Source organism: Hemiscyllium ocellatum, chromosome 12 (genome assembly GCF_020745735.1).
Source record: "Hemiscyllium ocellatum isolate sHemOce1 chromosome 12, sHemOce1.pat.X.cur, whole genome shotgun sequence".
Taxonomy (NCBI): Eukaryota; Metazoa; Chordata; class Chondrichthyes; order Orectolobiformes; family Hemiscylliidae; genus Hemiscyllium; species Hemiscyllium ocellatum.
The window spans coordinates 30,135,649-30,160,594 of NC_083412.1; the positions used below are offsets into that span (position 1 = coordinate 30,135,649).

Consider the following 24,946-nt stretch of genomic DNA (forward strand, 5'->3'; position numbering starts at 1 on the left):
TTGATATGCTTTCCTTTATTGGTCAGAGTATTGAATACAGGAGTTGGGAGGTCATGTTGCGGCTGTACAGGACATTGGTTAGGCCACTGATGGAATATTGTGTGCAATTCTGGTCTCCTTCCTAGCAGAAAGATGTTGTGAAACTTGAAAGGGTTCAGAAAAGATTTATAAGGATGTTGTCAGGGTTGGAGGATTTGAGCTATAGGGAGAGGCTGGCACTGTTTTCCCTGGAGTGTCGGAGGCTGAGGGGTGACCTTATAGAGGTTTACAAAATTATGAGGGGCATGGATAGGATAAATAGAAAAAGTCTTTTCCCTGGGGTCCAGAACTAGAGGGCATAGTTTAAGGTGAGAGGGGAAAGATATAAAAGAGACCTAAGGGGCAACTTTTTCATGCAGAGGGTGGTAAGTGTATGGATTGAGCTGCCAGAGGATGTGGTGGATGCTGGTACAATTGCAACATTTTAGAGGCATTTGGATGGGTATATGAATAGAAAGGGTTTGGAGGGATATGGACCGGGTGCTGGCAGGTTGGACTAGATTGGGTTGGGATATCTGGTCAGCGTGGACGGGTTAGGCCGAAGGGTCTGTTTCCATGCTGTACATCTCTATGACCCTATATGCTGATAGGTTAGAGGAGGCTCGTATGGAATACAAACATGAGGAAAGATCAATTGAACCAAATAGCCTCTTTCTGAGATGTACATTCTTTGAAATTCTCGGGAATTATGCAATGTTGCTGCTGTTGATACATCTGAAGGAAGAGTCGAGAATGAAGAAAGGTAGGGCATGGTGGGTTGAGGAGGGGAAAATTTGGGGGAAAAGGAAGCATGAGACTTGGATGAGAAAGCTATGGGATGGAAAGAACTGATAAAGAAAGGAGATCTGGATTTCATGACGAGACCAGTTGGAATCAATGCCATATGTAAAGTAATGGATATAAATCAAAATTTCTGGAATTTAAGCTTTTAAATGTTGGCCCAGGAAAAGCTTGTAACTATGAAATCCTGTCTTATCCAATTGTCCACAGGAGAGGGCAGCATTTTCCTATAAGTAGAGAACTGGTTCTGTCATTAGTATAGTTGCCTGTTGATGAGTGTCACTTGGGAATGTGTGGAAAGGTTGCATTTCTTGTTCAGTCTGGGAAATGGGGGTTAGTTCAATCCCTTGGCTGTCGATCCTTAATTTCTCCAAGCCATCTGGAGAAGAGAGAAAGTTTTCTGTGAAAGAAGGAAACATTGGAAAAATCTGCAGATTCCTAAGATTGTTACAGTTTGGATTGCCAGTTTCCAGATGATTTTAAAAATGTGATCAATAAGTAAAAGCGAAATGGGAAAATAGAGGACTCTGCACCTATTATATTCATAGTAGTTTAACACAATTTCACTAAAAACAACAAAGTTGGGGACGACAAGGATAAAATCTCAAAATTATCTTGCTGCTTCCTCATTTAAAAAAAAGTTCTTTTCTAACGTCTGTTAACATCTTTTTAAAGTAGATGACCATCTGGTTTACGTTATACTGAGGAAAGTGACTTTTTATAGTCTTGTAATCTAAAAATATACGTGTACATGGCAACAGGCAACAGTATTGGTGGAAAAACTTAATCAAGGCCAGATTCACTGATTTAACTATACTTATAAGATTCTACATTATATGGTGCTAAATTACAGGCTTTCCTTTTTTCCATTGGAAGGTATGAAATGTGTTGGAGTTGTGGGTGTTTGCCCTTAAATTATCTAAGGCTAAAAGTGAAGCTGTGGACAATTCCATTCCCAACATATGAAGTATTCAAATGCAGAGGGGGTGGGGGGGAGTGAAATGAAATTAAAGATTTATAGAAAGTAAATATCTAAACCTATTTAATTATGTGATTTAACTTCGTAACATTATGACACTACACATTATTGCATTTTGTAGCCTGGAAATTATTGATGTACTTGTAATTGGCAGTGATTGCAAGCGACACAGATGTGTGAATTCTTCAAGTTTAATTCAAGTGTTCAAGCTTGCCAATTTCTTAAAATTTAATTTACAGTACCTCCAGAATAAATTGCTTCCTTCTGCTGTCTTCAGGGTATTTCTAAACTCCCAACCCATGGGATTACCTCTTGCTATCTGACCACATGACAAATTGTCCTATTGACATCTCTCCAGAGCGGGAGTTGTTACTAAACATGGTTAGTATTTACTGTTCTGTAACATGCAATATGTTGTTACTTCATATTAGTAAAATGTTATTATTTGCCTGCTTGGATAAATATGGATTGTTGTTCTCAGTTTACCAATTGCCTCCTTGGACAAAGTGGGTTTGAGTTGTAAATTTTCACCTTTTTTATAGACCTATAGACAAACCAATTGAGTGCCTGATTTTGTGTCGTCTTGCTCACTATTGTTACTCTCAGAAGTAAGGCAGTTAAAAGTTGGTATATCTTAGCTTCATAACCTCTTGAAAACTTCTGGGTTCTATTGGCCATTAAACCTGAGTCTGGTTCCATATCTGTTTGGCAATGTTTCTTAATAAATAAAAATTCAACTTGTATATTTTTCTCTTACCACCTCTAGTCTTTGAACATGTGGATTCCTTGCTGATCAGTGATTCTGTTTCTGCCAGATTTCTTCAGGTTTCCCCATCCAGTGGCTACTATTTATTTATGTGCCTTGATTTTGAGTTTTAGAATATGGAATCAAATTTTCTCTCTCTCATTTCCAGCTGGAATTATTAGATTAAGAACTCTGACTGATCTACCATTCTCTAACCAGATGGTCTAAGGCCATTTGTAGCACCCTACTTCTGCCTCCGTTGAAATCTGTTTAGTTCAGCACAAAACAGGAATGAAAACCAGAATCCTGCTTTTCTGCAGAGGTCAGTTTCTTCATTAATTCTGAATCATTGTGGAAATAAATCGACAATTTTATAATTTGCAAACTGGAAAAAGGATAACATTGGGGGGAAAAAGTACCCCTTGTCTGATCTGCATGCAGACCAATAATATGCAGTACCACCATACAATCTCAAAGTGGAATGAGTTAAACCTGGATAAAATGCATCTTAATTCAACAAGAAATTGGAGATACTCATTTTTTAAAAACAAAGATTATGTAAAAGAGGATAATTGTTAACTACTCTCTCACAACCTTATTTGCTTCATGTAGAAGTAAAACAGGCTTACTTTATGAATTTCTGTACAATTTACTTCTAACCCCCATGGTAAAGTAATCATCAGTGTTGGGAATGAGATGTCCTGTTGACCCTGCAAAGTCCTTCTTACTAACATCTGGGGGGTAGTGCCAAAATTGGGAGAGTTGGGAGAGAGTCAAGCAACAGCCTGATGTTGTCATACTTGCAGAATCCATACCTTACAGACCATGTCCCAGTGTCACCATCATCATCCACAAATATATCCTGTCCAAAGACCGGACAGACTCAGCAGAGTTGGCGAGACTGTGCTAAATAGTTGGATGGGAGTTGCCCCGGGGTCCTCGACATTGCCTCCAAACTGCATGAATTATCATGGGTCTGGGTTAGACAAGGGCAAGGAAACCACATGCTGATTACCATGTACTGTTCACCCTCAGCTAATAAATCAGTACTTATTATTGTTGAACAATATTTGCACATAATGTATTCTGGGTGGGGGCTTTCAACCCCACCACCAAGACTGGCTCAATAGCAGCATTAAATGATCAAACTGGTCAGGTCCTAAAAGACATAGCTTCTAGACTGGGTCTGCAGTACATGGTGAGGAACCAACTAAAGGAGACGAAACATACTTGACTTCATCCTAAACAATATGATGGCTTCAGGTGCAACTGCCCGTGACAGTATCGTAAGAATGACACCACCACATTGAGAATGCCATCCATTAGGTTGCATGGCATTGTGACTGTACTAACTGGGACAGATTTGGAATTCATCTAGCGACTCAAGACTGGGCATCAGCGGCAGAATTGTACTTCTGTAACCTCATGGCTCAATATATCTCTCTCTCAACCATTAGCATGAAGCCAGAAGATCAATCTTGGTTCAATGAAGAGTGCAGGAGGGCACACCATGAACAGCACCAGGCAGACCTAAAACTCAGGTGTCAACCTGGTGAATCTATCAAACAGAACTATTTGCATGCCAGAGGGCATAAGCAGCAAGTGATAGAGAGAGCTAAGTGTACCCACAACCAACAGATCAGATCTAAGTTCTGCAGTCCTGCCACATCCAATCACAAATGATGGTGAACAAATTCAGTGAAGGCAGAGAAAGCATTTGCAACAAACTACAGACAGAACTGCTGAATTAATGATCCATCTCTGCCTCCTCTAATGGTCCCCAGCATTACGCATACTAGTTTTCAGCCAATTTGATTCACTCCACAAGAAAAGGTTGAAGGCATTGGATACTGCAGAGGTTATGGGTCCTGACATTCCAGCAATAATATTGAAGACTTGTGCTTCAGGACTTGCCACTCCCCTCACCAAGCTTATAACACTGGCATCTACTTGACAATGTGGAAAATTGCTCAGGTATTTGGAGAGGCAAAAATTGATTAGGGATAGTCAGCATGGTTGTACAAGGAAAGTCGTATCTCACAAACTTGCTTGAGTTTATTAAACAAGTTACCAAGAAGATTGATGAGAGCAGGGAAGTAGATGTTATTTACTTAGACTTCAGTAAAGCCTTTGACATGGTTCTGCGTGGTAGGCTTATTAGTAAAGTTAGGTCACATAGGATTCAGCAAGAGCTTGCCAATTGGATAAATAATTGCTTAACGACAGGTTACAGGGTGGTGATAGATAGTTGTTTTTCGGACTGGAGGCCTGTTCCACAGTGATCAGTTCTGGGTCCTGTTTTGTTTGTCATTTGTATAAATGATCTGGATGAGAATATAGAGGGCATGTTTGCGCACAGCACCATAATGGGTGGCATACTAGACAGTGAAGGTTTTCTAAGATTACAAAGGGATCTTGATCAAACTGGTAAATGGACTGAAAAATGGCAAATAGAACTCAGTGTGGATAAATGTGGGGATATTGTATTTTGGTACCACCAATAAGGGAAAGACTTATCCAGTTAATGGTAGGGCGTGGGGTAGTGTTGTAGAATAAAGGATCAGATGGGTTCAGATACATAATTCTTTGAAGTTTGCATCACAAAGATAGTTGGTTAAAAAGGCATTTAGCACACTTGCAATCATTGCTCAGTCCATTGAGTATAGGAGTTGGGAAGTCATGTTGATGTTGTACAGGACATTGGTGAGGTCATTTTCTGAAATGCTGTGTCCAGTTCTGGTCGTCCAGTTACAGGAAGGATTGTTCAGAAGAGATGTACTAGGATGTTACTGGGTATGGAAGGTTTCAGTTATAGAGAAAGGCTGGGATATTTTTCGTGAGCGGAGGAAGTTGAGAGGCAACTTTAGTAGAAGTTTATAAAATCATGAGGGGTGTAGATAGTGTTAATAGTCGTCGTCTTTTCTCTCGGATGGGAGCTTTCAAGACTAGGTGGTACATTTTTAAAGTGATGGGAGAGAGACTTAAAAAAGACATGCGGGACAAAATCTTTCATATAGTGGGTGGTTTGCGTGTGGAGTGAATTTTCTGAGGAAGTAGTAGATATGGGTATAATTACAACATTTAAAAGACATTTAAATAAGTACATGAATAGGAAAGGTTTGGAGGAATAAGGATCCGGAGCAGGCCGATGGGACTAGTTTATTTAGGGATTATGTTCGGAATGGATTGGTTGGACCTAAGGTTTGTTTCCGTGCTGTATGACTCTACAACTCTGTGTCCAGTACACGAACAGCAGGACAAATACAACCCAGCCAATTACTGTCGCATCAGACCACTCTTGATCATCAATAAAGGGATGGAAGCAGTCATGAACAGTGCAAGCAGTATCTGCTCAGCAATAACCTGCTCAGTGACACCCAGTTTGGGTATCACCAGCACCTGACCTCGTTATAGCCTTGGTTCAAACATGGACAAAAGCACTGCATTCCGAGGTGAGGCTAGAGTGATAGCGCTTGACATTAAGGTTGTATTTGACCAAGTGTGGTAACAAGGAGTCCTAGCAAAACTATAATCAATAGGAACTGAAAGAACTGCAGATGCTGTAAATCAGACACAAAAACAGAAGTTGCTGGAAAAGCTCAGCAAGTCTGGCAATACCTGTAAAGAGAAATCAAAGTTAACATTTCAGGTCCAGTGACCCTCCTTCAGAATTCTGAGCAATGTTAACTCCAATTTCTTTTCACAGATGCTGCCAGACCTGCATCCAGCAACTTCTGTTTTTCGTTTATAATCGATAGGGATCGGAAGCAGACTCTCATTGGTTGAAGTCATACCTGGCGTGTAGGAAGATGCAGAGGTCAATCATCTCGGATATCTCTGCAGTACTTCATCAGGGTAGTGACCTAGGCCCAACCATCTTCAGCTGCTTCATAAATGATCTTTTCTCCATCATAAGGTTCAGCACAATTCGCAACTCCTCAGATACTGAAGCAGTCCATGGTTAAATGCAACAAGATTTAGAAAGTATCAAGGCTTGGGCTAACAAGTGGTAAGTAATATAAATGTCATGCAATGACCATCTTTATTAAGAGGCAATTTAACCACTGTCCCTCGACATGCAATGGTGTTACCATCACTGAATCTCTAACTTTCAACATCCTGGGGCCTATCATTGACCAGAAACTTAACTGGACTCACCAGGTCAGAGACACTGAATACTGTGGCAAGTAACTCATCTCCTGACTCCACAAAGTCTATCCACCTTTGTCAAGACACAAGTCAGAGGTGTGATGGAAGTGGATGAGTCTAGCTCTAATAACACCCAAGAAGCTTGATACTATTCAGGACAAAGCCGTGCACTTAATCTGCACAGCATTCACAAGAATCTACTCCCTACCCCACCGTCGCTCACTAGCAGGAATGTGCACTGTTTACAAGAAATTCACCAAAGATCCTTCGCACCTTTCCAAACCCATGATCACTTCCATCTAGAAGGACATTGGGATACATGGGAACGCAAGTCAAAAGCTGTGGTGCTGGAAAACCTCCGCCAGTCAGGCAGCATCCGAGGAGCAGGAGAGTCGACGTCTCAAGCACGAGTTCTCATCACACTTTTTGACTCTGATCTCCGGTATCTGCAGTCCTCACTTTCTCTCCATACATGGGAACACCACCACACGTAAGTTCCCCTCAAAAACACTCACCATCCCAACATGGAAATATATTGCTGTTTCTTCAGTGTTGCTGTGTCAGAATCCTGGAATTCCCTGCCTAAGGGCATTGTGGATCTACTCACAGCATGTCAACTGCAGCAGTTCAGGAAGGCAGCTCACCAGCACCTTCTTGGGGTCAACAAGAGACAGGCAGTAAACACTGACCAGCCAGCAATACCTATGACCCACATGTGAATTTTTTTAAATTTGCACATTTGGCATCCGGTATCCAGCATTAGTAGCTTTTATGTTCATCTACCTAAAGTGATGATGTTTAGGAGCCAGTGTTGGACCTGGTGGACAAAGTTAAAAATCTCACAACACCAGGTTATAGTCCAACAGGTTTATGTAGAAGTACAAGCTTTCAGAGCATTGCTCCTTCATCAGATGATCCTTAACCATCTGATGAAGGAGCAGCGCTCTGAAAGCTAGTGCTTCCAAATAAACCTGTTGGACTATAACCTGGTGTTGTGATTTTTAATTACATAAAGTGACAAACTCACTTTTGTTTTAACACTGGTAATCTTTCTTGACTGTGATCTCAAAAACAACGAGTTATTTTACTATTTTCCCAACCCCAGCCTTTTGTTTTGGCTTGTTCATAACCAGATAACAGAAACTAATAATGTTGAACCAGAAGCACCCCTGTGGTTTGTACAAATGACAACTCAGACTGGTTATTCAGTCATTGCACTGAGGACTGTTGGGGCTTGCACTTCTTCATTTTTGGGCTGGTTTCAAACCAAGGTCTCAGAAGAAAGGACATGCTGTTAATGGGAGGTGATGCCTACTATAAGTGCCAAAGACAAAGGGAAAGGCATTTGTTTTCCAGCAGTGATTCTCTCTTTGTTTAGACAAAAATGTTGAAATGCACATTTGAGTACTGATGGTACAGATGAAGCCAATTGATATTGTGAAGTAGTTAAGTTAACATATATAGTTAAAATGACAATTGCTGAAGTATTGTTAGGTTAATGACTATCATTATTGTTAATTTAACACTCCTGGGCTCATTAGAGCTACCTTCCTCTGAGGATGTAATTGCCACTTTTTCTCATCAAAGTAAGGGTCTAATCTGTGGGAATATCAGGTACTGACCATTAAGAATGCCAAGTCAGATCTAGCAACCTTAATGCAGAATCAGCTCAGTCTCTGTATTTCATTAATGTATAGCAGCTGCAGCCTTAGAAGATTGGCCAATGCTTGCAGAAATGTCATTTATTTTTCCTGTTATTCACATCAGCTGTCTTGTGGCCTCTGGGTAAAGTCAGCAATAGATGTTGAATTGGGAGAATTTGTGCTGCTTGACTGAGCTTCCAAGGAACTGAGTTGAGGCTGCTTAGTTATTTACTTAAAACCCTTACAATCAATAGGCAAATGATCCTTAACCCTTGCTGAATTAACTATCATCAGCTAGAATGATGGTGGGACATTACAGGTGACTTCACATTCCTTTCTGAAGAGTGAACATATACTTATAGCTGATAAAGACTTGGCAATGATCCTTCCTCTTTCTTGCAGTTGATTGGCACGTACTGTGTGAGCAAAAGTATGAAGAGCTGTCACTAGGATTAATTGTGGGGGGTCTGCTGATGACCTTAGCTCTATCATCCTGCGTGAGTTGAATTTACAATCATTCACCAGGCATAAGGGGATCAACTAATAACATGTTGAAATTGATATAAGCACTTGTGCGCAAGTACTTTTGAATATAAAGTTTAACTTCTGAATCCATACGTGTGTGTTGAAATGTTGTTAAATCCTTCGAAAGATTAAAATGCTCTTTATAACAACAGGCATCCTTAATTACCATCATCCTTGTGTATTGTCTTTGCGCCATCTGTTCCCTGCCAGTCAGTTCCTCTAGCTTTCAGATGTTTAGCAGTTACTTATCTGAAATTTAGAATATGGCATTCTGTTCATAACATTACAAAGTATTTGAACCTCATTTAGAATAGAAGTTATATAACTGCACGGAGGTTGTCCTAAATTGCCTGCTTAAGCCATTGGAGTGAGACTTGAAATCATAAGCTGACTCCAGGCTGAGTGTACTAGCATCAAACCGAGACCAACACCTTTATCTTTATTAGAGTGGACGTGGCTATCATGTAAGGTGTGTGATTTGTATATATTTTAGTATCATATTTTGAGTTCAAACTTTGAATTTGAACTTACAGCATGTGGATTATCTGTGTGACTAATGATTAATTTGTAGCCATGGTGATTTTTTTTAAATGTCTGAAAGTGAGTGGTTTGAGGACTTGTGGGAATTTGTTTTAAGTTGGGTGAGTTTATAAGGTAACGAAGTAAACAGTACTGCTTTAAGATTTCACATCATAGATTCCGGAATTTTTATGGGTAATTAGGGGAAACCCCCTATAGCTAAGTCAACCCTTATTTGTGAGAGACAAGGTGTCAGAACTGTAAAGATTTATTCTTTGTATTTTATTGTTTTGAAATCTTTATATTTGTGTTACATGTGAATAGTTTCGTTTATTTTATCTTCCGGTCTTTTACGTAATAAACTTTTTAGGTTGTTTTTGTTTGTAAACAAATCTGCATCATTGCATGCTTATGTTTTAGTGAGAGACCACCTTTGTTAAAACTAGAAAAAAAATCTTATCAAACCCTATTTCAGTCTGGGATCTGACTTGACTTGTAATAACATCAGCTGTGATCATAACAGTTGCCCAACTGTGGGGCATCACAGTAAGTATGCAAAGTTCACTAGCTAAGGTAGGTACCCCGAAGCGCATCCTGTCCCTTTACCCTCTTCGAAGATAAGTAAATTGTTCCATCCTTTATGTACTAAGCTGAACTGAGCTATCCTTGAGTACATTATAAATGAAACTCAAGACTTCAGAGTCCAGCATCAGAATGATTATAGGATCAGCACTAAGAAATACTTGAAAATTAGGTAGCCTGTTGACACCACAACTCAAGTGTTTGAACGTGCTAAATAGCAGAAGCAATGCTAACCAGAGTTAAGAGATCTCATGAGTAATGGATTCAGAAAGAGCTCTGCCGTCCCCATCTTTTGAATCACTGATGATCTAATCATCATTTGTGAACGATGCAAGGCAGTTAAGTAGCTAGTGGGAGAAGGTGGCTATACAGACAGCCTCATGCTCAATCATTGGGAGGCCAGTATGTCAGTGCAAAAGACAATGCTGAAGCAGTTGCAATCATTTTCAGATGCAATTGTCCACGTGGATAGTCAATCTCAGCCTCCTCCTGAGTTTCTTGCCAGTCTAATTTACTCCAACTCATAATCAAGAAATTGTTAAGTGCACAGAATATAGCAAAGCCTCTTGGCCCCAACAGCATCCCAGTTGTAGAACTGAAGATACGTGTTTCAGAACCATTCGCCCTTAGCCAAGCCTTTCCAATCCAATTACAACATTGGTATCGCCAGACAAATGGAAAATTATCCAGATATGTCTTGTCCACAGAACGTAGGTAAAACTGTACTCCAGCACAACCCCATCAGTCTACATTCCATCAGCAGAGTGATAGGAGGTGTGGTCAACAGTGCTTTCAAACAGTACTGATAAACTGTCCCTATCGCATGCTCAATTGCATGTTCAGTTTAGATTTTGTCAGGACCACTCAGTTCCCGACCTCATTATAACCTTGGTAGAACTGAATTTGGGAACCATGATTTGGAGGCGCTGGTGTAGGACTGGAGTGGACAAGTTAAAGATCACGTAACACCAGGTTATAGTCCAACAGGTTTATTTGGAAGCACTAGCTTTTGGAGTGCTGCTTCTTCATCAGGTGAGGAACCTCCTGATGAAGAAGCAGCACTTCAAAAGCTAGTGTTTCCAAATAAACCTGTTGGACTATAACCTGGTGTTGTATGATTTTCAATTTGGAAGGTGAGAAGAGAATGACTGCCCATGGTATCAATGCAGATTTTACTTTGTATGGCTTTAAACAACTTTCAGAAAATTGAAATCCCTGGGAATCAGGAGAATTTTCCAATGCTTAGAATCATACCTAGCAGAAAGCAAGCTGGTTGTGGTTGTTGGAATGGCATCAGCTGCTTCACTGAACCTCACTACATAAAGTTAGAAGCAGAGTGTTTGCTGCTAATTTATACCAAATCTTTATTGTCCACAGATAACACAAAACCACAGCCCAAAAATAGAAATCCTGTATTTACTATGAAGGTATGCACGATCCATTGGGACTTATCAAATAGGGGAAAAAATAGTCTATCTGGGCCGACCTCACAAATATGCAAACCCATGGGTTGCAAATTCACTTAACAAGGAGTGAATGTACATGTTCAGTCCATTTACACCTTCGCAGATCATGTAATAGTTCTTGCCTGTATATCAGCAAGACTGGACCAATTCAGTCTTGGGTTAATGAATGACGAGTAACATTTGCATCACACATGTGCTAGGCAACAGCCATCTCCGGTATCTAACCATCTCCCCTCATCATTCACTGGCATTATCCAGCATCAATGTCCTGGTAGGTTATCATTGTCCAGAAATTTTACTGGACTAACCTCATAGTATGGCTATAAAAGCACATACGTCAGAGGTTGGGAATTCTGCAGAACCTCTACCAAAACATGTCCACCAACAACAAGTCTCAACTCGGAAGTAATAGATTGCTCTCCACTTTACTGAATGAGTGCAGTTGCAAAAGTACTAATGCAGTTCAGCACTATCCAGGACAAAGCAGCCACTTGATTAGCATGCATCAATCATGTAACTATTACTCCCTCCATCTCAGACACAGACTGGCAGCAGTGTGTACCGTCTACAAGATACACTGCAGCTACTTGAGAGCCATGTATCTTGAGACCAGCGTTTCACAAATCTCCAAACTAATTACTTAGAAACACAAGAATAGTGAATGTATGAGAGTACCACCAGCCTGTAGGTTCCACCCTAAACCACACGCCATCCTGACTTGGAAATAGCTGGTCTTTCACTGTCATATAGTCAAAAACTTAGAACTCACCAGCAGTTCTTTAGGTTTACCTGTGCCACATAGATTACAGCTTTTGTGAGCTCACCACCACCTTCTCAAGGGTAGCTTAAGAAAGGCAATATATTTTAAAAATCCTTTTCAACCTGGAGTTGTGGGGAGGTGGCAGCAGTGTTGGGTTGAAGATAATAACTTCAATCTTCCCTGTGTTTAGCTGAAGTAAATTGCAGCTCTTGTAAAATCTTTTTTTTTGGTTATTTATTTGTTAGTGACCAGTAATTAGCAAGGCTCCCTAATTTCAATTTTTACCAATTGAATAATATCTCCCTCATTTTTCTAAATTAATGTATTGTTGGTAAATGTTTAGTACGTTGTGATTAATAGATGGAAAATTGGTTGGATTGATGAATTAATTATCAATTAGTTTTCTAAGACTTTTGTTAGTACACTGACTGGAAATGATGACAGATTGGTATTAACAACTGGCATTGCAATGTCAGCTGGTTTAAACCTAATCTTATTGTTTGGATTCTGAACTATAACGCAGACAGCTGTATCAGTGTAAAATAACACTGATTTGGAGGGAAAGGTCAATACCTCTACTTGGAAACACTGTATTTAATCAAATTTCTCTAGGGTTCCCTCCCTATGAAAAGAGAGCTAATATTGATGTGTTTGTTCTTTGGGTAGGATGTAGCTGCTCTTGTGTTGGTGATGCTCATGAAATATTTATGTTGCTGGTGGCAAATCTAGCCTAAATCTGCTTCAATCTCAACAGAGTGAAAGAAAACCAACTGTCTAGGAAGTATTGGGATTACAGTTTCTTTTTAATGAAGCTGACATAAAGAAATCTAATCAAGTGATCAATTATCTATTAATGTGTGGAACACTGCCACTTTATTATTCCATGCTGTCACTGGGAACATAGTAAAGCTTAATGGAAGGAGAGAAAATGATAAATTTAGGAACAAAATTGGAGTTTTTATCCTTTCAAATTTGATTAGTAATTAGTGAGGGCCTGTTTCATGATAAAACATTTGATGTAGTGAAAACAACTTAACTCTATATCTTCTGGTAAAAGTCGTGATTGATGTATTAGCAAGTTTTAAACTTTGTAGCTCATAATGAGGTTCTGGATGTAGGTTTGCTCGCTGAGCTGGAAGGTTCATTTCAAGACGTTTTGTCACCATACTAGGTAACATCTTCTGTGGGCATCAGGTAAAGCACTGCAGATAATTCCTGTTTTTTATTTATATGTTTGGGTTTCTTTGGGTTGGTGACATAATTTCCTGTGGTGATATCTTTTCTGTGGTGAAGTCACTTCCTGTATTTTTTTCTCTCAGTGGGTGGTAGATGGAATCTAAGTCGATGTGTTCATTGATAGAGATCAGGTTGAAATGTCATGCTTCTAGGAATTCTTGTGTGTCTTTGTTTGGCTTGTCCTAGGATGGATGTGTTGTCCCAGTAGAAGAGGTGTTTCTCCTCATCTGTATGTAAGGATACTCATGACAGGGGGTCATTTCTTTTTGTGGCTAGTTGGTGTTCATGTATCCTGGTGGCTAGTTTTCTGCCTGTTTGCCCAATGTAGTGTTTGTTACAGTCCTTGCACGGTATTTTGTAAATGACATTAATTTTGCTTGTCTGTATAGGGTCTTTCAAGTTCATTAGCTGCTTTTTAGTGTGTTGGTGTGTTTGTGGGCTACCATGATTCCAAGGGATCTGAGTAGTCTGACAGTCATTGCAGAGATGTATTTGACTTAGGAGAGAGTGGCTAGGGTTTCTGGGCGTGTTTTGACTGCTTGTTTGGGTTTGTTGCTGAGAATTCGTGGACTGTGTTCATTGGGTACCCATTCTTTTTGAATACACATTTTAGGTCATTTTCCTCTGCTCTGCAGCACAGAGGAACTACACAGTCTGTGTTGGCTAGTTAAAATAATGTTCTGATGCCACTTCGTTTGTGGGTGTTGGGATGATTGCTTCTGTAGTTCAATATTTGGTCCGTATGTGGTGTTTTCCTGTAGGCACTGGTTTGAAGTTCCCCATTGGCTGTTTGCTGTACTGTGATATCTGGGAATAGCAGTTAGTTGTTGTTTTCCGCCTCTTTAGTAAATTTTATGCCAGTATGGGTTTTATTGATCGCCTTGAAGGTTTCCTCTAATTTGTTTCGTTTAGTAATGACAAAGGTGTCATCCACATAGTGGACCCAAAGTTTGGGTTGGATGGTTGGCCGTGCTGTTTGTTCACATCTCTGGAATTACTGCCTCTGCTAAGAACCCTGATATTGGAGATCCCATGGGTGTTCATTGGTTTGTCTGTAGGTTTTGTTGTTGAAGGTGAAGTGTGTGGTGAGGCATAGGTCCACTAGCTTGACAATACTGTCTTTGTTGACGGAGTTAGTGGTGTTTGGTGTAAGTGCCTTTGGGTCTTCTAATAGTGTTTCCTTGGCCAGGTTAATGTTGATTGATGTAAACAGGGCTGTTACATCAAAGGAGACCATTATTTCATCCTCTTCTATCGTAATGTCTTTGGTCTTCAGGAATTCTTGGGTGGAGTGAATGACGTAGCTTCTACGAAGTGATTTAGTCTTTGGTGTAGCTCCTTGGCCAATCTGTAAGTTGGTGTTTCCTGATAGTGAGACTATGGGCCTGAGGGGGGGTCTCCTGGTTTGTGAAGTTTGGGTAATCGTAGATGTGATGTGTTGGAATCATGGTAACCCACAAACCCACCAACATACTAAAACAGCAGCTAATGAACTTAAAAGACCCTATACCGACAACAAGCAAAACTAATGTAATTTACAAAATACCGTGCAAAGACTATAACAAATACTACATTGGACAAACAGGCAGAAAACTCGCCATAGGATGCGTGAATATCAACTAGCCACAAAAAGACATGACCCTCTCTCTTTAGTATCCTTACATACGGATGAGGAAGGATACCACTTCGACTGGGACAACACATCTATCCTAGGACAAGCCAAACAAAGAAACAGAAGAGAATTCCTAAAAGCATGGCATCCAACCAGAACTTTATCAACAAACACATTTGAGTTAGACTTCATCTACCACAGGAAAAGACTTCCCCACAGGAGATTACATCACCAATCTAAAGAAACCCAAACATAAAAATAGAAAGCAGGAATTATCAGCAGTGCTTTGCCTGAGGCTCACTGAAGATGTTACTTAGTAGGTGACGAAACATTTGGAAATGAACCTTCCAGCTCAGTGAGCAAACCTACATCAAAAATGATGTATATTTGGTTGTGCGTTTCTGCATTGAGTAGTGTTATGGCTGAAGAGGCTAATTCTTGACCCATAGGCCTTTGGACAAATGAGGTAGAGAATCCCAAAATGTAGTGAACGTAGTTTCCTTTTCTTTGTCTGCTGCCATTCCGAACAATTGATAACAAGCTCCTCCAAGTTATGAATGTTATTGCTTCCTCAGAACACTGGCCATTTTGAGAGTTGGGAAAACAGGACCTGACTGGTCCTGCTTATGGAGCTGACTGCAAGAAGGACACTAGTGTTTGGTCGATAGTCATAGTGTCATAATTATACAGCGTTCCAACACACAACAAAGCCCATTGACCAATTGAGTCTGTGCTGGTGAAAAACAACCACCTAATCTTAAATCTGTGGGCCCTGGTCATTGATCCCTCCACCAAGAGGAAAAGTTTCTTCCAGGCTACCCTGTCGATGCCCCTCATAATTTTATACATCTCAATCATGACCCACCTCAGTCTCTTATGCTCCAAGGAAAGCAACCCAAGTCTATCCAATCTACATCAATAAAAGTCTCCAACTCAGGCAGCACCCTAATAAATCTCCTTTGCATTCTGTCCAGTGCAATTCCATCCCTCCTCTAACATGGATAAAGGATTTGAATCTTGTCATTGGAGTATTGTAGATATTTCCCAGTTAACTTGTTCAGACATGTTATGAGACATGTCTGGGGTATTTGGGATCTGAGCCGAGGCCTCCCAGCTCATGAACAGACACGCTACCACTGTACCTCAAGAGATTCACTGAATTCAGAAGATGCCGCAGAGGTATTGTTGATGGAATTTATAGTGTTCTTATTTATTTCTGATGTACAGTCCAGATCACTCTGCAGCATAGGAGAATGATGACTGCAACTGCTGTATACACTTGAATTTTTGTTGATCTGCAGAAGTCTTTGTTGTCAAATACACCTGATGAGAAGTGCTCAATATATTCCAGTGTCTCTCCTTCGATGAACCTGAGAGGAGGGAAATTTGGCTGAATAGTTTGGATTGATGTGTGTTTTGTTTAGGCGGTGTTCAAGGATAGGCTGTGCTCTTTAATATGCAGTTTTGAAGAGATCAAACGTGGCTTGCAAATTTGGTACAAAATAATTGCCACACTACAACTAATAAATCATATGTACCTACAACTTAGGCACAGAGACCACTGAGATTGAAGAGCTTTCCATCTGGACAATGCATCATACAAACAGTAGAGGGCAATTTATTTTTGAAATGAATGGGTAATGTCAGATATTAAACAGTATAGAAACTATCACGAGCTTGCTTGACACCACTCCAAATTTTATTTGAAGCATCTGTTTCAGATTTCCCCATTCGACAGTTGGAGCTAAATCATGCAGCAGTTGCAGGATTATGAAGAAGATTCTTGGACATCCAAATTATTTGAGTATACCCTACAGAGTCTTGCAATTTATTGAGCCCAATGTTTCAGTCGTTCGATAAATACAATGAAGAGTACTTAATATTTGTCTTCACTTTTTACTTTGATTTGTGTGACAAGAAGGTAGATGTTAGAGGTGCGCTCTGGAAGGTCTAAAAGTGCACCATGTCTCTGGAAGGATTTCCACTGTCACAGGAAGGAGGTGGTTTCAATGAATGCATGCCAGAATTTTCCCCCCTCGGAGATTTAATTACAGAGCCTGATTTCTTACACTTGTTATATCCCTGAAGTTATTATTGAGTCATACAAATATACAGCAGGGAAACAGACCCTTTGATCCAACTGGTCCATGGCTGACCAGATATCCCAAATAAATCTCGTCCTGTTTGCCAGCATTTGGCCCATATCCCTTTAAACCTTCCTATTCATATACCCATCCAGATGCCTATTAAATGTTGTAATTGTACCAGCCTTCACCACTTCCTCTGGCAGCTCATTCCATACACTCATCACCCTCTGTGTGGAAATGTTGTCCCTCAAGTCCCTTTTAAATCTTTCCTCTCTCACTTTATACCTATGCCCTCTAGTTTTGGATTCCCCCACCCCAGGGAAAGACCTTGTCTACCTATCCTATCCATGCCCCTCATGATTTTATAAACCTGTATAAGGACACCCCTTTGTTTCTGATGCTCCAGGGAAAATAGCCTCAGTCTATTCAGACTCTCCGTATAGCTCAAACCCTCCAACCCTGGCAACATCCTTGTAATTCCTTCCTGAACTCTTTCAAGTTTCATCTTTCCTATAGCAGGGAGACCAGAATTGCACCCCGTATTCTAAAAGTGGCCTAACCGATGTCCTGTACAGTGCAACATGACCTCTCAACTCCTATACTCAATGTACTGACCAATAAAAAGGCAAGCATACCAAACGCTGCCTTCATTATCCTATCTACCTGCACTTAAGGTCTCTTTGTTCAGCAACAAGCCCATTGTATAAGTCCTGCCCTGATTTGCCTTTCCAAAAAGCAGCACTTCACATTTATCTAAAGTAAACTCCATCTGCACTCTTCGGCTCATTGGTCCAGCTGATCAAGGTCCCATTTGCTTTGAGGTAACCTTCTTCGCTGTCCACTACACCTCCAATTTTGATGTCGTCTGCAAACTTACTATGTTTATATAAACCTCCTATGTTTGTATAAATGATGAAAAACAGTGGACCCAGCACTGATCCTTGTGGCAAAACCAGTGGTCACAAGTCTCCAGTCTTAAAAGCAACCCTCCCCCACCATCCTCTGCCTTCTACCTTCGAGCAAGTTTTGTATCCAAATGGGCTAGTTCTTCCTGTATTCCATGTGATCTAATCTTGCTAACGAGTCTACCGGGGGAAACTTGTCGAACACCTTACTGAAGTCCAAATAAATCACATCCACTCTGCCCTCATCAATCCTCTTCATTAGTGGTGCTGGAAGAGCACAGCAGTTCAGGCAGCATCCGAGGAGCAATAAAACCGACATTTCGGGCAAAAGCCCTTCATCAGGAATATTCCTGATGAAGGGCTTTTGCCCGAAACGTCAATTTTACTGCTCCTCGGATGCTGCCTGAACTACTGTGCTCTTCCAGCACCAGCATATGGTTTCCAGCATCTGCAGTAATTGTTTTTAACCTAATCCTCTTCATTACTTACAGTCATAAAGTCATAGAGATGTACAGCAAGGAAATAGACCTTTCAGTCCAACCTGACCATGCCGATCAGATATCCCAACCCAATCTAGTCCCACCTGCCAGCACTCAGACCATATCCCTCTAAATCCCTCCTATTCATATACCCATCCAAATGCCTTTTAAATGTTGCAGTTGTACTAGCCTCCTCCACTTCCTCTGGCAGCTCATTCCATACACGTACCATCCTCTGTGTGAAAATATTGCCCTGTCAGTCTCTTTTATATCTTTCCTCTCTCACCCTAAACCTATGCCCTCTAGTTCTGGGCTCCCCCACCCCAGGGAAAATATTTTGCCTATTTACCCTATCCATGTCCCTATCAGGTCACCCCTCAGCCTCTGACACTCCAGGGAAAACAGCCCCAGCCTGTTCAGCCACTTCCTGTAGCTCAAATCCTCCAACCCTGGCAACATGCTTGTAAATCTCTTTTCTGAACCTTTTCAAGTTTCACAACATCTTTCAAATAGGAAGGAGACCAGAATTGCACGCAATATTCCAACAGTGGCCTAACCAATGTCCTGTACAGCTGCAACATGACCTCCCAACTCCTGTACTCAATACTCTGACCAATAAAGGAAAGCATACCAAATGCCTTCTTCACTGTCCTATCTACCTGCACTCCACTTTCAATGAGCTATGAACCTACACTCCAATGTCTCTTTGATCAGCAACACTCCCTTGGACCTTACTATTAAGTGTATAAGTCCTGCTAAGATTTGCTTTCTCAAAATGCAGCACCTTGCATTTATCTGAATTAAACTCCATCTGCCACTTCTCAACCCGTTGGCCCATCTGCTCCAGATCTTGTAATCTGAGGTAACCTTTTTCGCTGTCCACTACACCTCCAATTTTGCTGTCATCTGCAAACTTACGAGCGATACTTCTTCAAAAAACTTAATCAAGTTCGTGAAATACGATTTCCCACATACAAAGGCATGTTGACTATCCCTAATCAGTCCTTACCTTTGTAAATACATGTAAATCCTGTCCCTCAGGATTCCTTCAACAACTTGTCCTCCACTAATGTCAGGTTCACCGGTCTGTGCTTCCTTACCACCTTTCTTAAACAGTGACACCCCACTAGCCAACTTCTGGTCTTCCGGCACCTCACCTATTACTATCGATGATACAAATATCTCAGCAAGGGGCCTAGCAATCGCTTCCCACAGAGTTCTAGGGTATATCTGACCAGGAGTTACTTTTCCTCCAAAATCTGGAAGGATGAGTACACGAAGTGTTGATGTGAACAAATATACACAAGGTCTCAGCTGGAATACCATTGGGATCTAGGCTTTGATGCTTTTGTTCCCTTTGATCACTATTGCAGGTCTCCAACCAATGGTTGTCAACCCATGGTTTCTACCAAAGGGTACTGAGTGTAACCCAAATATCATCTCCTACTGTGGACTCTCACTTAAAGCATTGTTCAAAATGTTCTTTCCAGTATTGATGGATGGCTGTGTCATCCTTAAGAAGAGGAATGCTAAACTATAAATTGAGATCTTGTCCATTTGACTATGGTCTATGGATGACACTGGTGGCTTCAAAATCACAAGTATAGTGAAAATCTGCAATCGTTCAAGTGGCTGGTCAGAATGACTCTTAATGTTGTAGCACTGAGTCTCATTTTGTTGTAAAAAGTTTTTTTTTTAATCATTAATTTGCTGACTTTCCATACTGATTAAGGATTTTCTGTTGCTGCCAGACATTAATTTATATATCACGTGAAGGGGAAGCAAGGGTTGTACATTAAACTGTTAGGATTGTGAAAGACAAATCAGATTGGATTGCATTTTTATTTTAATGTAGCAATCCTATTTTCATGGGGGCAGGATCCCAGTAGGTTATAACATACTGGTGGACTGGCTTGTTGCCCAGATTTTCTTTACACAATTTATCATCTATTAAAATATTATTTTTTTTTATTTACTGAAATGCAAATTTAGATTAATATTCCTGGACCAACGCTTATTTTATTTTTCAAATTTGCTCATGGGTTATGCATTTATTGTCTGACCCTAAATGTCCTGAAAAAGATGTAATGTGCTGCCCCCTTGACTATTGCAGCCCATCTGGTGCGGAGATATCCACAGTGCTGTTAGCAAGGGAGTTCCAGAATTTTAAGATGATCACAGCAAAGGGTCATCAATATATTTTCATGTCAGGATGGTGTATTCCAGCACAATCTTGATTTGTGCCTTGTAGATAGTGGACAGGTTTTGGAGAGACCGAGTGTGGATTACTCGCCAATGAATTCCTAGCCTCTAACCTACTCTTGTAACCAATAGGACTGGTCCAGTTCAGCTTCTGGTTAATGCTAAGCCCCAAATTGTTAATAATAGGAGATTCAGCAGTCTTAATGTCATTAAATATCAAGAGGTAATAATTATATTATCTATTTGTTGGAGATGGTTAGTTACCACTTATCAACCCATGCCTACCTGCTTGTGTTGCAGATCCTACTGCTCATAAACAAGAACCACTTCAGTATCTGAAGAATCATGAATTGTACTGAACATTGTTTAATAGTTAGCAACACACCCATTTCTGACCTGCTGATGGTGGAAATGTCATTGACAAAGTTAAAGATGTTTGGATCTAAGGCATTACCCTGTGGAACTCCTGCAAAGATGTTCTGGGACTAAGATGATTGATATCCAACATCCACAACTATTTTCCTTCTGTACTAGGTATGACTCCAGCCAGCAGAGAGTTTCCCCTCTGGTTCACATTAATTATAGTTTTCTGTGCTTTCTTCACATCTCACTCTGCCGAATGTGGCCTTGATGTTAAAAGCAGCCACTTTGCTCTTCCCTCTGAGGTTCAGCTCTTCTGTCCACGTTTAGCTGTAGGAAGGTCAAGGCACCAAGTGGTTCTAATGGTATCAATCTGAGTATTCGTGAATCCATTATTCCTTAACAAGAGCTGCCTGATAGAACTGTTGACCACCCCCGCCAGTCATTTTACTGATGATTGAGAGTTTGACCAAGAGGGCGGTAATTGACAAGTTAGATTTGTACTCCTTTTTCCTCCCAAGGCACACATAGGCATGCGGACATCAGGTGCATGTCCTGGATGTGGAGTGATGAGATGGCAAGCACTGTTGAGTTGTCCATCAGTGCAGGTGGTAATGACTCATATCATGCGCAGCCTCGCCCTCCTTGCCATGCAGCAGCCGTGATGATGGCTATGCCATGGAGTCTCAGAGGCAGGCTCAGTGTTTGGGCTGTGCTGCTGTAAGCTATAGGACCGTTCCTCAGTGCAGCAGAGCTCAGCCACAGTGATACTGTCAACAGCAGTGAGTGAGACCAGTACGGACTCGCAGTGAGCCCGGCGCTTCTGCATCAACAAGATGGTCCTAGCACCAACTCATGCCCACTGCGGCAGAAGTGAGTTTCAGTTCCTGGTGGTGTCTGCATTCAGTTTCATGGAAGCGTTTACAGAGGTGAGTTTGAACCCAGTGAAAGACCCGGTGGCAGTGACGGCAGCTGCATCGGTGGGATGGGCCCAATGCATACTCGTGGCAGTTGACTTTAGGCTGGTGCAGTACCTTATGGCATTGGTGGTGGCTGCATTGGCGAGGGGGTCCGTTGAGGATTCATAGTGACGAGGGAATTGGTGGAGGTGACTCTTGTTCTGGTGCAACGGCGGCAGAGCAGTGAAGGGGCCTGGCGGCTGGCCAACAGGCCCATGGCGAAGGGCTTGAGAAGGACTGTAAAGTTGAACACACTTTCTACCCTTCTGTTCATTGTTTTGGTTTATTCTGTGTTCTAAGATGACGCTGGAGAGTGGCAACACTACAACACTTTTCACTGTATTTTATAAACAAAGTACGTGTGTCAAATAATAATTGTTTTTTAAATCCTGGGCAATTTTCCACATTGTCAGACCAGTGCTAATGTTGTGCTGCTGCAACAGGCTTGGGTAGCGATACAGCTAGTTTTGGAGCATATGTTTTCAGTACTAATGTCAGAATATTGCCAGGGCCTACAGTCTTTGCAGTATCCGGTCTTCAGCCATTTCCTGGTATCATGTGGAGTGAATCAAATTGGAACCTCAGGAGCAGACCAAGATGCATCAGTGGACTGAATATGGATGCAAATACTTCAGCCTTGGCTTTCGCACCCATACGCGGGTTCCCTTCTCATTGAAGATAGGGATATTTTGTGAAGCCTCCTTTTCCATTGTTTAATTGTCCATCACTATTCATGACTGGATGTGGCTGATCTGCAGAGCTTAGATTTGATGTCTTGGTTAGCCTTGTTTATTGCATGCTGCTTCTGCTTTTTTTTTGTGCGTGGCACAATGTGGTCCTTTGTTGTAGCTTCTCCAGGTTTGTATCTCATTTTTTGGAATCAAAGCAAAATACTATGAATGCTGGAAATGTGAAACCCAAACACACAATGCTGGAGAAACTATGTGGGTCTGACAGCAGCTGTTAAGAAGAACCTTTGATCTTAAAATTAACTCTGTTTTTTCTTCAGTAGGTGTTGCCTGATATGTTGGGTGTCTTCAGCATTTTTCTGTTTTGATTTCATTTTTAGATATACCTGGTGTTGCTTTTTGCATGCCCTCCTGCTCTCTTCATTGAAGTTGTGATTATTTAACATCCAGTCCTAGGCCATGGTGCAAAAGCTCAGCAAAATACATTGAACCACATTTTTTCCCCCTAATTTGGAGACTTGTTCAAGGCTCTAAACCATAATGTGCCAGTATCATCTTTTTCACTGTGTGATTCATTACTGCTAATTACTTTAACCTATTTTATCAGAAATGTGAACCAAATTTTAATTTTGTCTATAAGATTCATTGAAATATTCTGAACTGTGGCTATTCACATATCTTATCTTTACTCCTCCATGGGATGTGGGTGCTGTTGGCAAGGGCAGCATTTGTCACCCTATTGCCTGTAAACTTAATGCATACTAGACCAATGTGGTGGGCACTTAAAGATCAGCTACATGATCCGAGGTCTGGATAGACTGGGTTGTGTAAGCCACATGATCTTCCCTGAACTAATTTAATGAAAAAGGTAGGTTTTTGCAACCATGAATAATAGCTGCATAGCTAAAATTACTGACTGGTTTTAACATCTAGATTTAAATCCACCTTTAAATTCCAGCTGAACTCTTGTCCCAAGAACATTAGCCTGGGCCCCTGGATTACGAGGCCAGTGATATTATTGCTGTGCCTCTGTTTCTGCTGATGTGTGATCAAATGAAGAGATATGTGTATGTATAGATATATAGTCAAAGATGTAATTGTTTTTTGTATTGGGGTCTATTTTCAGAGAAAGATGTGAGCAGTGTTGACTTAACAGAAGAAATACCATTAATATAACTTTGCAATTTGTGTTTCCTGTCTAGAATTGTGTAAAATTATTTAGAACATGCAGCTAAAAATGACTATACAGCCCATCTGGTCCATAGAGGAACTCTAGTTCTAGTAGAGATACTTTGCCCAATACTTCCACTTCTGGGAATGCAATTTTCACGATTCAGCCTGCAAGCTTCAAGTGTGAATATTTGACTCACAACCAAGTGGAGTAATAAGCATAATGTTGCTCTCTCGTGAATTTTGGATGTCAGCATTTCCATTTATCGTGCATGTTCGTTCATTGTTTTTATTTGTGTGTTCACAGAGCGACAGCAACAGTATGATGACGAACGACAGGCAATGTATGTATTGGCTGACCGTGATTTTCACAGTACATTGGGGAGAACAATTCAACCACCTGCAGAAAGACCTGGAGAAAGGAGACTGGTTGAAATGAGGAGACTGTATGGAGATGATGCTACTAAAATCCAAGGAATGGAAACTGCAATGCAACTTCTGTTTGATAGAAAGTGTGATAAGAAACAGCCAAAGTACTGGCCTGTAATTCCACTGAAACTTTGATTTTGACTATCTGTCCTATAAAACTGATTTTGCTAATTAGTATTCATTTTTTTAATTGTAGCCATTTTTACTTTGTAACAGTGTTTATTATGGCTTAATAAACGTAAGATTTTTCACCATTACAAGTTAAACATGAAGTGATGCTTTAGCATGAAAGCCTCTAACTTTGGACATTATAATAGTATTTTGGATAAGATCTACAGCATAACCAGCAGAGAAACAGTGCGATCCACTTGCTCACCTTAACAGGGTTGCAAAGCTTAAGCTTCTCTGATCTTGGCACATTCCCACGGTTAGACGTTTTTTTTCCCAACTGCACCCTTTCCACTGTTTCAAGTGCTTTGCAGATCACTTAATCGAAAGTGGATTCTCTATGTGAAGAAGGTGCAGTACTAAGTCAGGCGTGAAAGCTGGTATCCTTGTAAACTGAAAAAGGAAAGGGATATTGGGAGGTAGTGACAAAGTGCAAAAGCTTCCTCCAAAGATGGATTTGAAA

At 40.8% G+C, this 24,946-nt stretch overlaps 1 protein-coding gene across 1 annotated transcript in view; it reads left to right on the forward strand.

Annotated features, from left to right (window-relative positions):
• Window positions 1-24,547, forward strand: part of gemin8 (gem (nuclear organelle) associated protein 8) — a 39,179-nt gene extending 14,632 nt beyond the window's left edge. Inside the window, exon 3 of the mRNA XM_060832962.1 lies at window positions 24,194-24,547. Within this exon, the coding sequence (XP_060688945.1) occupies window positions 24,194-24,450 (257 nt within the window). The 3' untranslated portion in view covers window positions 24,451-24,547. The remainder of the gene's footprint in view (window positions 1-24,193) is intronic.
• The last annotated feature ends 399 nt before the right edge of the window (window positions 24,548-24,946 follow it).